This window comes from Astatotilapia calliptera, chromosome 23 (assembly GCF_900246225.1).
Source record: "Astatotilapia calliptera chromosome 23, fAstCal1.2, whole genome shotgun sequence".
Taxonomy (NCBI): Eukaryota; Metazoa; Chordata; class Actinopteri; order Cichliformes; family Cichlidae; genus Astatotilapia; species Astatotilapia calliptera.
The window spans coordinates 11,900,249-11,918,367 of record NC_039323.1 but is presented as its reverse complement, the minus strand read 5'-3'; the positions used below and the strand labels follow the sequence as shown (position 1 = coordinate 11,918,367).

The window sequence follows — 18,119 nt, the reverse complement described above, 5'->3', positions numbered from 1 at the left end:
TAAAATCAAATAAATAAAACTGGCAAAATAAATAAGAAAAATAAATAATAAATAAAATAAATAAACATCAAATTACATATTTGACCCGATAATTATAAAATTATTAAATCATCAGTCATTAATATGAAGTAATCTAAGCAGCAAGTATTAAGAAATTTCAACAGGGGAAAAATGTTTGGTTTCTCAGGCTAATACAGAACACATATTTTTTTTTCTTCATAATTTTATTTTATTTTTTTATAAAAAGATACTGCTTTCCCTGTCAGTTATTCCATGCTGTACTGACGCTGCCACAAAAACAGGTGGCGCTCTCCTTTTTTGTTTTTTTTTTCTTCAATAAAAAAAGAAAAACATTACTACCTGTAAACAGCATTTTCTCCTCCGGGTTAAAAGAATAATACTGAGATTCTTCTTTTTGCGCCCTGCATTTCAGTAAAGTCTACTCACAGACTCCATACTGCTGTTTCTATGCTTTTTGTACGCTTTGTGCTGAGAAACCAGAAAGTTAATATCTTTAGAAAGCGAAACCCTCCCCCCCTCCCCTCACCCATTTCATTACCCAAACTGTACGTACCCAAAGAAAGGTCCTGTGCTGATTTTCCATAATTTACAGATTTCATATTTATAATAAGCTACTATCCTTAGCATTCAAACCATAGTTAAAGAATCATACTGTTAATATGAGTAGTACCATAATCATAATCTTTAACGCCCCCAAGTCCCCATTGAGCATGCTCAGAGATCAAAAAGGGCACAATGGCAACATGACAAATAAATAAATAAATGGATGCAAGAGTGAAAATAATGTAGATTGACTTTAGCTTGACCACATGCACTCTAATTTTAAAACTACAGGGATAATTACTAATAATTAGTAACTTACATATTTTAAACAAATTATTGTTGGTGGGATTGTAGCCCCTTTCTCTTTTCTGAATCTATAGATATGTATATAGAGGCCTATGCACTACATATAAAACAGCACACTCATTGTAATTTAGTCAAATTTGTCTCTTTTGGCCAAAAACGAGACGTTATGCGAGCTTCTGGCCAAGTCTATTTTCATTTTAATGACTCCATCTCCAGTAGAGATCTCCAGTAGAGATCCCATGAGAGAAGATATTTTGACTGGGTTCACATGGCCCAGTATCACCTGGGGAAAAGGGAGGGCATATATCACAGCTCCCTAAAGCTGTGAGAAGAGAATAAGAGTAACTTCTCAGGGGAAAGACGACGCCCTCAGGCAAATATATAAAAATCTAACCTTTTTACTGAAAATGTACATTATATATCACTACATCCTGAACTGATCCTCCCCCTACAATATTATACTACTTCACAAAATCAAATATTTTATTCCACTAAATATTTCCTGAAAATTACCGTATTTATAAGAGTAGATTTAAAAAAAAAAAAGTCTGGCACAAAGTTTTCAGTCAGGTGAGGAAATGTGGTGGTTAAACTTGCATAATTTGGCAATTCATGACGAGAAAAGGCATTTCAAAAAACTCCCTCCTAGCGCATCTAAATACTGCTTGCAACAGAATAAAACACACATAGTAACCGGGGATAACATTTACTCCCAGTCTACTGAAAATGATGCACCCTCCCCTTTTTTATAACACTGATCCAGTGAACTTTAATCACACAAATAAAAGAAAAAAGGAAGAATTGCTGGGTCAAAGTAACACTAAATGAACGTATGCAGACATCAGGATCTGGAGAGTCATTCTGGAGGATAAAATTGTTATTCCAGACTGCAGAGGCATACGCAGTGGTCATGCTATCTGAAGACGCTTTAGTGTATGGGACAGTATTGTGATTACATGTCTGAAGCACTGATGTGTCTGAAGTTTAGAGCGATGATCAGAGTGCTGAGATCTCTCAGAGTCCTGAGGGGTACGATGCTTCAGAGTGTAAACTGAGTCAATGAATCTGATATTCAAATAAAGAATGTAAGTGTTACTCAACAAATCAAAGAGTGAAATAGAAAAAAACAACAACCCAAAAACAAACAGCGCATCAGATTTCATCTCGGACGCATTGAATGTGTGTCTCTTTGCAAAAACAGAAGCACAGATAACACAAGTTTGGTTATTTAATCGTATCTTCCAGGCTTGATGTGTCGTGACCACACTGCACAGGAGCCATGTGTGACCAGCACTAATGGTAAGCTGTCATCCTGTTGAAACAGCAGCAGCTGTAGCAGCTACACTTACAGGCCCGCTGCTGTCTAATTGATGGATCATTTTGCTCTTAATTTGACCTCCTAAGGCTGGTAATGCCAAGGCTTCTTCTCTCTTTGTAGAAGCTCGCACTGTGCTATTATACCCTTTCAGAAAAAAAATACAGTTGCTCTTCACTGAAGAACATGTACAATCTCCTCTAAGCACCATATACAGATCTCCATGCCTCCACCCTTTACCATAATGACACCGATCAAGTGCCTTCAAAGTGTCCCACAGGACACGCTGCCGTTCTGCGTTTTGGGATTCCTTCAGGGACTCTGGATGACAACACGGGAGAAAAAGACTAACATCCAGCTACTGAGAGAGAAATGAACTCTGTCACTCAGTCAATTCACTCAAAATGCCAATGTGTAATTGATTGCGCATCTCTCGCCCTGCGGTGCTGCTCCCCATCTAATCAATATTATCATTACCCTAATTATGCTGCGGGTTAGCTTTGGGGCACCCGTGAACCGATGGTCCCTATTAAGAGAGAGATATGCTGGCACTTGGAGGTGAGGAAAGAGAAGCAGGAGGGAGGAGGAGAAATAGGAGGGGAGTCTGCTCCCGCCTGCTGAGAGCAGCTGGAGGAGCTTGGCAGTGGAAGAGGGCACGACCCGGGAGGGACCACTGTGACACGCCGATGGAAATTTTTACAACTGCTGTCAGGCTCATTTGTATATTTTATTAAGCAGTTACAGATGCTGTGCTGTTTTACTGCTGCGTATCCAGCTCAGCCGGGTGGCACTTTTACCACAGTGCTTTATGGTCAGATTATCTGTACTATCAAGGCTTTAATGATGACATGGAATGAGTCGCAATGACGATCAATTATGGAACCGCAACACGCTGGCAAGAACAGAGGACAGCAACGCTTGGCTAAATACGCTCTGGTTCTTTTGATGTCTGCTTTGAGAAAAGGTTACTGTGTCACTTTTGGCACTAAAGGACTGCTTTCTTCTTCTTCTGACACAATAACACAGACGGATCATGCTTCCGAGATGAAATGCTGCGATGCGGATGACGTAACGAGAGGCAAAAGAATATATCTGAACATGCCCGAAACAATGTCTAACCCATGTATTCTACGGCACTAAAATAGTATAGCTTTACTTTTTTTTTTAATACATTTTTCTGTTTTGTTTTAATATTTTCAAACCCAGTAACTATAAATGTAAAAGGAAAAAAAAAAAAATCAAAAACCCTTGCTCTTTTTTTTTTTCAACCTGAAGCTAGTGTTTCTTCTTAAGTTTAACTTGTAATATTATTAGTAGTAGTTTGCAGTATTAGTATCATTAATACTATATATTACTGTTCAGAACAATAAAAATGTTTGGTCCTTTGGTCCCTTAGGGGTGAAAGATTTGCAGTCCTATTGTTGCTAATGGAAACCTCAGTGGCTGCACTTCTGCGCTTACTGAGAGAGACGGGGAGAGAATAAGAGAAAGAGGGAAAGAGAAAGAAAGTCTGTCAGTGGACATATAGAATAGTTTCTTTTTTTCCACTGGTTTTTTTTTTGATCTTCAAGTTTGAACCCTCATTTGTCCAGTACAGTAAAAGCCACAAGCGCCTCTTTCCTTATATATATATATGTGTGTATATAATATGTATATAGAAATCTATTTGTTGTTGCTGCTTTTCGTTTGTTAGTTTGTTGCTTAATTAACAATTCAAGTCTCAACAAGAAAAAGTTCTGTTGTTCAGTTTCATCACTTCTTTTTTTCCAGTTTTTTTTTTTCTTCTCGTCTTTCTTGCACTGTGCCATCTGTTACTGTTAACGTCCCCCGGTGAAGCGCCTCCTCACTTCGCATCTCCCTCTTCTGCCGTAACCTACATCTTCATAAGTAAATGCTGATATGTCTTCAAAAATTCCATATGTGTTGATTTTTTTTTAAAACATATTTTGCTTTCAAAGAGAGAGAAAAAAAAAGTTGAACTCCTCCAAAGATAATATCTTCACGTGTCCTCTAAAACCTAGAAACAAAAAAAAGAAAGAAAAAAGAAAAGAAAAAGAAGAAAAAGGCCATTTCAAATCTCACTGCTCATTAAACTGTCAATCTAAAGATCAATTTCTTTAAACTTTGAGTAGTTCAGTATGGTTCTATTATATCAGTCTAATGGTCTGGAGAGAACTAACCCACGCTGCCACACCAATCAATCATCGTCAGTCACAGTGATGACAGATTTCTCCTTAATTAATATGCCTACAGTGCTGCACATCAAATCAACCCCTCTACATTTCTTCAAATATTAAAACTGTAGAAACCTTTAATGTTTAAGCTTTGCATTCACAGAACATATAGCAACCCAATACTTATCAGTCTAACGATATTTACTTTCCAGGAACAGTCAGGTGGCATTATTTGAACCTTAGTTGCATCGTGAGTGTAAAAGGACAGAGTGGTGAAAATCAGCAATACTCTTATGGGCTCACCTGTGCTGCTGCGATGAATACTGAAGGTAGGCTGTGTCAGTAAGGGCGGCTGGCATCCTTCGGTCTCTTTAACTGGACTTTCAACCTCTTCATCCCAATCTGAAAGCCATTCATGGCTTGAATAGCTGCCTGTGCGCTAGCAGGGTTGTCGAAGCTCACAAAACCTGTGTAAGAAAAGCAAAACTTCATTTACACTAACTAAGAATAATGTAGGCTAGGGCTGTTCGATATAACGATATATATCGGATGACGATATAAAAACGTCTATGTTTCATTTTACGCTATCGTTTGTTTCGTGGTGTCGCAAAATAAACTGTTTACGGCAATATTTTTTCATCGTTTTGATGGTCACTGTAGTGGCTATATTCATTTCTTAAAGTCCTCTCTTTCTCTTATATTTAATATAACCACACTACAGACGGACAAGCGCCTGTTTTTATGCGTTGTCGTTAGCAACAACGATGGTAAAACCATCGCATGTCCGCTTGTTTATTTTCCACATAAACCTTTCACAATAAAGCTCAAGATGCTGTTGAGAATTTTCAAAATAAACGGAATCACATGAAAAAGTATGCAGAGTATTGATGGATGAGAAGCAAAAAAATAGTCGTCAGGTGCTAAAAAGGAAACCTTAGACTCAAACGTTAGAACAGGCTTTCCCCGCAGCACGCCGTGTAATAAATACTCACGAAAAAAACGGCGGCCTTACAACCTATGTCTAAAAATGTGTAGTTTCATGCATCGGTTAAAACACTCGACTCCAGGTACAAGACGCGCAGCTGGAAACACTTCACCTACCCGAGATTCACAGAATTTACAGAAAATATAAAATTTTTTGTGATTTATATCGTTATCGGACAATAGATGTTCTATATCGGGATATGAGATTTTGGTCATATCGCACAGCCCTAATGTAGGCACCTTAACAAGCGTTTAGGGGAGAATTTTAGTAATTTTTTATGAATAATATTTACTGTAAATTACTCTGTTAAAAAAAGAAACAGGTGGAAAAAAAGGCAATCATAATGAAAATGTAAGTGTTCTGTTGGTTTCCTCATCACGTCCTGTGTACCTCTAACGGAAGTCTAGATGGTGTTATTGATGCAGGAAGGACTGCGGCGCGGCCTAACAGCTGCTCAGAGCTCGTGACAGCCGGACACGAGGTGGCTTTTTAATGAAAAATAGGCCACGAAAAGTTTGGGGCTGTTACTGCCAAACGACATCGCTCTGCGCTCACGCTCTCTCCTAGTTGACTGTTTTTATTTGGGAATATAATATTAAGCTGCATTCAGAGATGAAGACATGTCCAGGATTTGGATAAGAAGCATGCATTTGTTGATTTTGTGCGGTGTAATAAAATGATGAAACAGTGCAGAGAACCAATGACCCTAACTCGAAATAAATGTTATATTTTATAGCATGCAGGCACTTTCTTTACAGCTGCGTGGATTTTGAACCTTCGAAATTTAATGACTGAGGGTTAACACGCCTACAAAGTTTCATTGACTCAGTGCTATTCTTTTAATTTTCTGACCTGTGAATGAGTGAAAGAGAAAAAAAAAAAATCACTGAATAAATGAGTTTGATCAAAACAAGAGCAAACACAGAACGATGATCATAGGAGACAAATCTGCTGCAGACACACAAAACCTCCCCGCGATAAACCACCTCCTCAAACCTATGAACATCCTGTTTCCATCATGTGTAAAAATAAAGCCTTGAGAATTCAGTGACCAGAAATTTCAGTGGAGTGTGTCTCCACTGATGCGCTCCGCTGTGTCTGTGGTGTCATTAGGAACAGCTGATGACCCATGAAAAAAACAGCAGGAGGCTCTCCACGTCCACCACCACATGGGAGGGAGTCTACATGGCCTGCTTGGCTCAGGTTTGGCCCATTACGGGGGAAAAGTTGCGCTACAAAGAGCCGAGCTGAACGGAAGTCTGAAGAAAGTATAGAGACGGGATAAGGAGGTGACCTCCTAACCCGCCATCACCTTAATGCGTTCAGGCTAGAAACAGAGAGGAGATACCCGTTTAGAGGTCTAAGCTCAGTTTCTCTGTCTTTTACACCCCATCAATCTAAGTTTATTCCCTCTTTCTCCTTTCTAGATTAATTACACACGTGTTCCCTCCTTCCCCAGGCCTAACATTATGTTGTAAATGCATAGTGCATAAGTCAATACTGCAAATAGCTCCTCTTTCATGAATTTATATATTATTAAGTCCCCCAAGGGAGACGGAACTGGTGATCAATTTCGCCCAAGGTTCTTTGGTTCCCTGAAGTGAAAACAAAAGCTGATCTATAATTGTCCTTTTCCTTCCTTCCCCTCAACCATCACTGCCTGCCTTTTTGTAAGCCCTGGGGTTGGACGCGCATGTAGGCTGCCAGAGCTAAATGGGACAAGAGGTGTGGAAATGTGTGAATCAGCCTCAGCGGTGAAGGTATTGACAGATATTGGGGTTACACAATGGTGATGAGGATGCTGATGCAGCACCTCAAGGTTTCCAGGTCACACAGCCGGCAAGCAGAAACAAGGACGTGCGGTCTGATCGACTACATCCCGATTATTTTGGCTGCAATGTACTCTGCGCATTGCTTTAAAAGCGCCGGTGCCAAAACACAACAGTCATCAAGATGCAAAATTAGGTCAGTCTGTCAGGGGTAAGATCGCTCAGTCCTCCAGGTCTGTGAGCTGTCAAATGTCATCAGAGGCAATGGTATATACATTATATATATATAAAAAATTTTGTGTTGTGTGTTTGAAAATAAAGAAAAGACAAACATTTTACTATTTAACCTGTATACACCAAGACTGATTTATTATTATTAGATTTATTCAGAACCAAGTGTCTTTATCTCTCAAGCCGGGGTCAATACAAATTGACTTGATATAATTTCATATTATATCAAGTTGGTCTTGGACTGTGTGCATGTTGCACTGTAGGACTCACCAAAGCACTTGCTCTGGTTGGTTGCCCTGTCCATGAAGACCTTAGAGGAGATGACGGTACCGAAGGGCAGAAACATTTGCATGAGTTCATTGTCTCCAAACTCCTGTGGCAGGTGGTAGATGAACAGGTTACAACCCTCTGGACCTGGTTGCAGAGATACAGCGAAAGTTTGATAGAAAAAGCAGTCAGTTTGTCTTTTTCAGACCTACATATTACCCAAAATAAATACAGAATATGTGCAAAGAGCTGTCTCAGACATATGTGGCACTACCCATCATACAAAAAATAAATAAATGATTAATTAACATTGGTAGAATTAGACAGTACAGGCTGAAATGAGCATTCATGCATGAGCATCCACTCTCATGATTCCTTCATATGTGGCCTTTAGATGTATCTTCACCGTTCCTGCATACACCTGGCACAGGCTCAAATCATAATTAAAATATACATTATGTGTTGCTATTTTATATATTTTATTTAATAAAAACGCAACAGGAGTTTATTAAAATCATCACATTGCAAGCTGAAAATCTTCAAATAAGCTGTCCCAATTTGCCTGCAACCATATTTTCATTGATGTTGTTTATATGTGTGTTTCATCCACACTTACTGTCACAGCTGGCTATTATAAAAGATATGCTACTACTTATCACTATTACTATATATTACTATAATACTACTCTACATCAATCCCCATGTTTTATGTCGAGACGAGACCTGTTTACAGTCTCACACAGTCCGCTCTGTTTATCTATTAAACACAATGAAAATGATGTTAGAGTGTTTTTCTTCTCTCGCTGTACAACAAGACTCAAAATGAAGTGTGTACAGTGTAAAAGCAAAGCAAGACTGGTCTCTCGTGCTCGTCTCCCCGTTTAGCCATTACAAAGTATGAGGCATGTGAAGTGTAAAAGCAATAATGTTCTCTCACCCTCACCTTCTCTCTGCTGCTGCTGCTGGATGACCTGTGCTGGTTGGGGCAGCGTTTGGCCAATGGGAGTCAGCGTAGTGGCCGGGTAGATCGCTGCGGACGCGAAGCAGTAGAACAAGGAAGGAAGGAGGGAATGTGAGAGAGATGAGTGTAAAATCGGGGATCCCACAGAGAACGGTGTCAAGGATGCTTAAGGTCGATCACACAAGCGTAACACGTAATCAAAGCCTCTCTGATGTTTCGTTCTGAGGCGCTGTCCTACACTATCTGAATACATACCACCTCACGCTATTCACGCACCACATAGCCTGCAGTTATTGTCTCATAGCTGCTACTCATTTATAGTGTTTACACGCCAGTGCAAAACCTCAGAATAACAGAATCGTAAACAAAGCCGTTCTGTCTCCTACCTGTGTACTGCTGTACACCAGTGAAGGCTTGCTGGAGGGTGTCGGCAGCAGTGGGGCTCTGGGTGGAGTAGGGCGGCAGGCCGTTGGTGTAAACGGTCTCCACGGCAGGGTGTCCGTTGGGCTGATGAGGGATGCCGGTGAATCCGTTGACGATAGGCGTGACGATGCTGGGTACAGCGGAGGTGGTGATGTTGGCTGGTGGAGAACTGAGGCCTGCTGGGAAAAAGGTTGGCTGTTGAGCACTTCATCTGGATCTCTGCGCATAATACTACAAGAGTTGTACAGCACTCAGACTTACACTAGCAGGCAGACACCCTTTTTCTCATAAAGTGCCGAGAAAAACAGTTCTCTGTACACACACGCACACACTCACACATTAAACACACAAAACTCGTGACCACGAGCTACACTGTGTCTTCTCTCTAATGCAAGGACACGGGTGCAACGTGAATCTGTCACATATCCGCCGTTTGTCGTGACACATCCTGCAGGATAGCTGGGGAGTCAACCTGTGAAAAATGAGCCTGTCTGTAGTGTTTGTGCGATACCCTGCTGGCTTGTACTGCTCAAGATGATGAAACCACTATGCAACTTCTGAGAAAAAAAAAGAAAAGAAAAGAAAAGAAAAAGGGGAAACAGATCTAGACTAGATAGAAGAAGATTACAGGGGGAGATTTGCTTGAATGAGCAGGTAGCAAATACACAAAGATGTCTCGTACTTTTACACATCATAAAAAAAAAAAAGAAGACAAAAGAACAACAGTTGGCAGGTTGACAAATGGGTGGGTCATAACATATATGGCGCACGCCTGAAAGGCAGCTGCAGAAGGGTTCATGAGTGGAATCAAAATTGGATGCTCCGTGTTCTCTGTCATTCAATGCATTTTAAAAAGGACCCTCCTTTAGAAAGTGCTTCCAATTATGGCGGGGACGTCAAAGTGCCCATTCTCAGCAGAATCTCACTTTGTGATGGTCTCTCTAAAAGCGCTTCTCTGTGGCAAAGCATCCAAGCTCATTGAAGTACAGCTCCCCCGAGGACCACCTCTCAATCTCAAAGCCCTCGCCCTGATTGGACAGAAAGCCCAGGTTGTCACAGAAACCCTTCAGCGTGCCATATTTCCACAATCTGGGACCTCGATAAGGGACTTCTTATGAGTAGATTAGATAGAGTACACAATCACAACCAGCTCACCCAAATTGTACACTGAGATATGTGGCAATGCAAACAAAAAAGACGCAGTATCACCAGAGCTGGGGTCTTACTCAAAAGCATTACATCACCCCAAAACTACATTACCAGCTGAAACCTCCTACTGCTGACTCCTATCATCTATGTTGGATTATTTTTATTGCTTTCTATCAATAATTACCCCTTTGTCTTCAATCCTCACCTCTCCTACTCTGTTTTATTCTCCATCGTCTCTCCCTGTCTCAGCATTTAAACCACGAGGAAGCTGACAGTGGAGGAGGCAGATGCAGTGACCAGGGGAGTTGCCCCAGTCCAGCGAGAGCTGTTGTGTCTTTTGCACTGATTTTCTTTTACTTTTTTTTTTTTATCTCTTTTTTTATGAAGCCTCCCCATGATTGCTTGTTTCCTGCAGAGCTGTGATGAATTAGACTGCAGCTTCAGCCCATTCTCCTACCAGGACCCAGGAGAGCGCCGCTCCTATTCTGAGGGCTAGAGACAGCCAGTCTGCTCAGGCCACACGCACTTTACTGTACCACCAGATAATGCACCCTCTCCATCATCAGGCAAATTCATTTTCCAAGCCTTAGCCATAGTGTGGGAGCACACGCCTATGTATTTGCAGCAGTTGTGCAGTGATAGCAGGAGTAGCAGCAGCAGAAGTACTCGGTGGTAGCACGGACCCCTTATGTGCAATTTCATAAGTTCCGAGGTCAGCAATTACATATGACATCGGTACTGAAGGAGAACACACGAGAGAAGTCGCAGATTGGGGCCACTGAGTCCAGTCTGTTCATCATGTTGGAAATGCCACAGCAAGGAATAAACAGAAGTCTTATAAACACTATATTATCGCACCTCCAGTCAGTAAAGAGTGAAAAAGGGAAGTATTACTAAGTCTCCTGAACTAGATATTTTCATTTTATCCCTCAGTGGACACATAGTTCTTGCATTGTGAAAAACTGCATTCATAGCTTGTTTACAATGCGCACCCAAGAGCGCTGATATACATGTGGCTGTCAGGATGTTTTGCAACTATCAGGCTGTAATGACATGTTGTTCTTCACTCTGGCATGAGTGAATACAAAGCTGTAGGACAGAGGATTACATATTCCATACATTTTGCTCTGAACTATAAATTTACTGTTCTTTATGACTTCACCAAGGAACACTGCAACGCTAAACAGTATCCATATGTGTTTGTCCAATACATATATTTATGTTGTGGAAGCAAAATTACTCTCATCTTCTTGAAAGCTTCTTCTTAGAGGGAAAAACAGTTGATTTGCTCCTTGCTAAGGAGAAAAAGGCTTCACATGCAACAGAAGTATTTATTATGCTAATTATATATTGAAATCAACAAGGAATGCTATACCCAAACTGGAGAGTGCAGTCATTACCGGCAGAAGGACTGTCTTTTGCCAGAGCAAGTAATAAGTACTCAAAACAGATGCTTTCATCTAACTGATTTGAAATGCGACGCATTTAGAGTCAAAGAGAAAATGTCTGTCTTCTGTGAATAACACTGTAAGGGTGGGGGTAGCTTTCAAAGTCCAGTTGTGATCCTAAGAAGAACTCTGACTTTCAATACTGCCCTTTAGATAAGGAATAAATATTTATAAAGCAAATCAAGTGTGACACAAAACAAATGAACTTACAAATGAATGTGTTTTATTGTTACAGAGTTTAATATAATTTTTCATCTAGTGAATATTTCAAAGCACATAAGTAGTTTTCAGTCAGTACGCTAATTATTTGTGAAATCCTCCCCCTTGCTTGTCATCTCCACAGATCATTTAATAAATTGTTTTGAAAATGCAAGTGTACGCTGATGACTTAACTCTGATCAGCCGTGCCGCAACAGCTTTTCTGGCTTAAGTAGCAGTGAGCCCAAACAAATAACCAAATAATAGCCAGGGTAAAAAATAAATACTAGTAAAATTGCAGTGGACATAGCCACTATGGTTTCTGAACTTCCATTATGAAGTGACAACTTCAACATGTTGGCCATCAAAGACTCACATAGCAAGCAGGTCTGGCCCGGATCTGGTATCAAGCCGGCACTGCTGGCTGACTTCTGGCATGATAAGACGTATGTCATCCAGATATGGGACAGGCCTGAAGTAGATGGCACTGTCTATGAGATGGCATGCCATATCTGGCTCGATTATGGTTTTGTTTATGTGGCCCAGGCCCATAGAAAACAGGTCTGGCCCGGATCCAGCATCTAGCTGACACTTCTGACTGACTGGTGTCCTGGCAGGGTGTATGTCAACCAGATGTGGGCCAGGTCTGGCAATGATGGCACTATTTATGTTCCTATTTTCCTATTTTAGTGAGCAGACCCAAATGCCATGTTGCAATACTATACTGCTGTGATAGCCAACGTTTCAAATACAGATTTGACAGGTTCGTGAGTGTAAACTTTATCGAAAACCTAGTGACGGTTTACTCATCTTTCCTTGTAGGTGGCCGTAGCTCAGGAGGTAGAGCAGGCCACCTACTGATAGGAAGGTTAGTGGTTCGAACCCAGTCTCTGCTAGAGTCTCAGTTTAGAGAAAGTGTGTGATTGGGTGAATGTGGCATGTTGTAGAGGGCACTTTGAGGAATCCTGAAGAGTAGGAAAGTGCTATATAAGAATCATTCCATTCATTGTCTGAATGGAGATTTTCCATGTTACTTTTGCACTATTATGTTCCGCCACTTGTTGTTATTACATGGTTTGATTAAGGTACACATTAGGCTGTCATCTGGGGCATCACAGGGCCAGCAGTGTTTCTGCAACTGGCCCATTTGTGGGCCACCTCTGGCAAACCAGATCTGGGCCACCAAAGGGCCGTTATTCTTTGCGATATGTGGGGACGTGTAAGCACATTGTGTGGTCCAGATTGGGGCCATACCATTTTTGCTATGTGGGGACATTCCGACTGAGAGTAACCATTGACTGTCTATTTTTGTTTATTCTAAAAACAATCATCCTTCTTTACTAAATAAGACTTGAAGAATGGCGATTGAAAACATAAATTCAAGAAGAAAATGTGCAATGACATTATAAACCAAGCGAGAAGCAGAGCAGCTCCTGCATTAAATTTTATACTAACTTTACTGTTGGTCATCGAAAGGAAGGCAAGTTTAAGGAACCTCAACATTAGCTCCACTTTACAGATCCTGGGGCTACTTTAGTTTTGTTATACTGAGTACATATGATACGTGATGAAATTCCAACAGAAGAAAGACTCAAAAGCATGGAACTCCAAAAAAAAGAAAAAATTCTTACTCATGGTAGATTTTTAGTACATAGAAAAAACACTGGAGGCAGCAGTACGGAAATAATGCAAGGAAAAGTTTGAAACGGAAGTTATGCAGAAAGAAAAATGCGTGGAACATTATTCACATAAGGAAAAAAGGCAGCATACAGATGAAAGGGAAGGACAAGGTTGGCATGAACTACGGCAGGTCAGGTATTCACAATGGGTGGGTGGGAACATGAGTACAGAAGGTAAAAATATATGAAACAGCACAAGTGATATTTAAAATAAAAATGGCAAATGAGAGCTAAACAAACAAGAAACTGAAAAAAATCCAACAGCAGACTGGGATCTAACACACAATACACCTGAGGAAAAGGATTCCAGCAAAGATTGAACTGCACTTTAATGATGCCAGCGTCTAGCATCTGTTGGGAACAAATCCCATAGCGTAAAAGTTCAAACACCTAATCAACATCTTCCTCATGGGGAGAAACCAGTGGCCACAGCTTGAGCCACAGTCTGTAAATTGCATATCTATAGTGTCTTGGAGGGTGCTTCACTTACAGTCCTCACTTTGGCATGCTTGATAAAATTAATAAAAATGCAACTACTGAAAGGATCCCCTGACCATATGTTATATGCAATGCTAATCTATTTCCAGACTCATTTGCACTCTAGGCTCAGCAGCACCTTCTCGTACAGAATCTTCCTCCAAACTGCAATTCAAATATGAAACAAGTTCCCCAAGTACAGAGCTGGACAGATAACAGAGAGAGACCTCCAAGCCTTTCAGGCAAGCGTAAACACACACTTCTAGACCACACAATTTATTTCCCTGCACACTGCAATGAGCAAAGTGAGCCGCCAGAAAAAGGATTCCAACCTCTAAATGTATAATCATGTGATATACAATCTTAATTTGCTTTAGTTTATACGAAAAATATTATAACATATTTTTTCAGCTGATATTAAAATGAAACTATGTGAAACTCGACAAATCATTTATTACTAAATAAATATTAGATAATAAAACAAAAACAAAAACCTTCCAGACTACTAAGCCTCCAGTGCTTCCTGCTCTACTTCTGAAGCTCATATGCATTCAATACACTGACCAAAGCAATGTGCCTGGCTTTCAGATGCCTGAGCAGACCAGCTGGGCAGCTTGTGAAGCTCCACTGCCTGCGTGCACCGGAGATCAAATCTGGTCAAGGCAAGAAGAGTGCCTGTGGCCTCTGAACAAACTTGAAGGCAACAGAAAAAGGGCTACCTTTTTCTCACTTCTAATTTTGAGAAATGTAATTATTTTGATGCCAGAGTCACGGTTTAATCTAAAAGCTGAGAAGAAACATTTGCATTTAAGGAACAATGGCAACTCATCCGTCAGACAAAGTGTCATGAAAAACAAGCCACTTTTTAAATTTTTATTTTTTTACCTTTGCCTGCACTGGAAAGACATCTCTACAGCCTTAAAGAAAGCACTTAGAGTAAAAGCATATTTCAGACTAAGAAGGACTGAAAGCTCGAGGTCACACCATCACTTGGGACACACAGGTATTCATCTTTCCAGCTGTTTCCTTTGGCTCTGAACAGACTGTTGCTATCCTTGGATGTGATGTTTTGATCTAAACGTGAAGGATAGTTGACGCTTTGTTCTAAATAAATATCTTCGCTTACCTGTCCTTTGATTGTTTGTGTTAGAATTAGTCCTTGCCAGTGCAAGGAAGCCATAGAGGACAGGTGGCATTAAGAAAGATCATCACGTCAAACAGCTCATTAGTTTCCTGGTGCTTTGTCACCACCGAAGTGTTCCGTATCCATGGTGCAGCCATGTTTGAATCCAGCAGGGATGTTGTGGCACATTCGGGCTGGCTCTAAGTGTAACGGGCTCGTCTCTTGCTGTGGAGCATCTGCACTATACTTTATGTAATATGCACTTGTGCATGCACATCTTCAGTGTAGAGCAGCACCATGCAACAGAACATTAGAGCGACTTTGATTACACACTTCTCACATCCTAACAAAGCATTCTTGACACTGCGTGTTCCTCACCACATATACCCAGCGGGATTCACATCTCTCTCCATTTCTCCTTCCTCTCCTCCCTCACCCTCTTTATCTCCCCCCCCCCCCCCCTCTTAATCCAGCTTTTCCTCTCTCTCTCTTCTTTTGTTTAACTTTTATTTCTTCTGCAGCACTCAGGGAGCGGCACCTGGTGAACATTATTTTCAAAAAGCATCATCATGCATCATTGTAAGGATACATGCTCTAATCAGCTGAACCATCTGGCAAACGGCTTATGCACCATCAAGCTTAAATGCTGTGCATCTGTTGATCAAATGGATGTCTCATTGTTTTCAGGGTAACACCCTTAACCTCGGAGCCTCTTTGTACTTAAGCCTGCTGTCAAACAAGGTTTGGTATGTTGCAGAGGTTATGGAGATCATTTAAATAAAAGACTAGTGTCACATCACACTTTTATCCCAAGATCGGGAAGGGTTTTCATCTATAAAACCATTATTGGAGCTTTATGTTAATGCAGAGCAGTATGTGTCACTCAGAAAGGCAGTAGTATGGCTATCAATAGGTAATAGCTCTCATTTCACAAGGAAAGGGGACATTAACCTTTCTACCTTTTATGCTTTTGTACACAACTGCCAAATGTCAGAATTTAATTAAGCTGATGAGACGTCTTAATGCATAAATTAAACCTCTGTTGAAGCAGAGAAGCGCTGTGCTCCCAGACCCCAAAAAACAGATTCTGATATTACAATGAATAATTCCACTGACTCGTGGCAGACATCCTACAGTCTCTCAGTAGTGTCAGAGTCTCTTGGCCTACTTATACAGACAGCCTTGCCAGTAATGTTATGTATTCAATGAACTCTAAATAAGTCATAGCCACAAGTGTGAGAAGGGAGAGAGAAAATAGCTGTGTATACCAAAGCAGCACGTTAGTCTACCACTGCTGCAACTGCTGGCAACCACACTCATAATAACCAATGAAGAAAGGGGAAATAAGATATTTTATATTAATGATAGTCCTTGGAACTTCACGAAATTGATGATTTCTCTCAGGGATTAAAAATGTATTACATGCAATAAGAAAAGTTAATCAGTGAATGGAAGCTTGCATAGAGGCATGGTCAAAATACATAAATAGCACCACTTCATACACATCAGGATCACGGGCTTAAAGACACTTGTGATTCTCCTCTTACGCCCCATGACCACAAATATCTTGCTCTCTACTGTTTTCCCAAGAACTGATAACTATCTATAACACTGAATTACAGACAAAAGCAAAATCAGCATTACTTCCTTTAGAGTTAGACACTGATTTTCAGTGCAGAAGAGAAGAGACTGGACAAAGCCCTCACACACACAGACACACACACACAATGTGTTTTCATATCTTTGTGGGGACATTTAATTGACATAATGCATTCCCTAGCCGCTTACCCTAACCATCAAAAACCTAATCCTTACCCTCAGCCTAAACCTAACTGTAACCCAATTGTAACCCTGACACTAAAACCACATTTTGAGTCTGAAAAATGTCTTCAAACTCATGGGAAGGGCTGTTGGTCCCCACAAGCATCGTAAACTTCCGATTTTTGGTCCCCACAAAGCTATGTATACACGGACACACACGCACACGCAGAGATAGGGGAAGATAGAAGGGCAGGGAGGCAGGGAGAGATGTTCCTAGCCTTTCAGTTGCACTGTCTTTCATCAGCACTATTGTGTTGCCAAATACAGGTATGCATGCTGAACACAAAGATGTGAATTCGAGCACTGTCAGAGGTATACGCATCAAAATATGAGTTTCTCAGCAACGCTTAGCTCCACATTTAATCACTGTCTCGGATTGATTACGGCCACCCCAAAAGTGCACACACTGCACTGAAAACATCACTGTGCATTTTTGACAAATGGGTCTCCTCTCTGGATATATTTGCTGAAGGTGAAAATTATACGTTACACATACGGCATGTGTGCCCACTGCCATGTTCCATTCTTTCACTTTTTGTAAATGTATATAAATTGATTTTAAAGGGTAAATTTAATGGTTAAGAAGAGTCCCTAACATTTCATTTTCTCACTTATTAATCCAACTGACTGTTGGTTGTGTTAAGCTGGACGACAGAAAAATTGTAAATTAAAAAAAATACCAACTTTTTTTTTCCCCCCAACGTAAACTGCAGTTCAGCAGGAATTTGATAAAGCACAGCAATTTCTGCAGAAACGGGATTCTTATGATGCCTATAAAGAAAACCCTAAACTAGGCCTTGTTGTGCTGATGATGCTCACACTGACTGGTTTAAAGTTACCAAAGACATCACCTTAAAAACTCAATACTGCAGTGTTGGCAAAGTAGATGAGGGGAGCACAACAAAGACTTTGCTACTGTATTATTTATTTTGGCTCATGCTTTTGTTGAGTGGAGAATCTTGAAGTTCTCTGTCTCAAGAAAAATGAAACACTGCTGAATAAGCAAATGTTAGGCAGTAGGTAGGTGTTTCAAAGTCCTTCCCTTTCCTCTGTAATGGATCTGCATAGGAGGTGTTTGTTATGGACAACAAAACCAAGTGCATGCAGATCATGCACAAGTGCTTTAAAGCACAAGGTCAAAATACTACGGGGAAATTAGCGGCTTATCTGTAAAGTTACTTATTGATATTCCCTCTTCTGCTGCTACTACACTAACCCCAAATATTGTT

General features: G+C 40.6%; 1 protein-coding gene across 11 annotated transcripts in view; it reads right to left on the bottom strand.

The window, feature by feature from the left end:
- Window positions 1-3,698: 3,698 nt before the first annotated feature.
- Window positions 3,699-18,119, bottom strand: part of celf5a (cugbp, Elav-like family member 5a) — a 187,360-nt gene continuing 172,939 nt past the window's right edge. For 4 of the 11 annotated variants that reach the window (XM_026158996.1, XM_026159002.1, XM_026159000.1 and 1 more), the window contains exons 8-12: window positions 8,959-9,174; window positions 8,549-8,641; window positions 7,615-7,758; window positions 4,663-4,826; window positions 3,699-4,202 (exon numbers count right to left, since the gene is read on the bottom strand). In XM_026158996.1, coding sequence (XP_026014781.1) covers window positions 4,699-4,826; window positions 7,615-7,758; window positions 8,549-8,641; window positions 8,959-9,174 — 581 coding nt within the window. In that variant the 3' untranslated portion in view covers window positions 3,699-4,202; window positions 4,663-4,698. The remainder of the gene's footprint in view (window positions 4,203-4,662; window positions 4,827-7,614; window positions 7,759-8,548; window positions 8,642-8,958; window positions 9,175-18,119) is intronic. The other 7 variants (XM_026158997.1, XM_026159003.1, XM_026159004.1 and 4 more) reach the window with 3 other exon arrangements.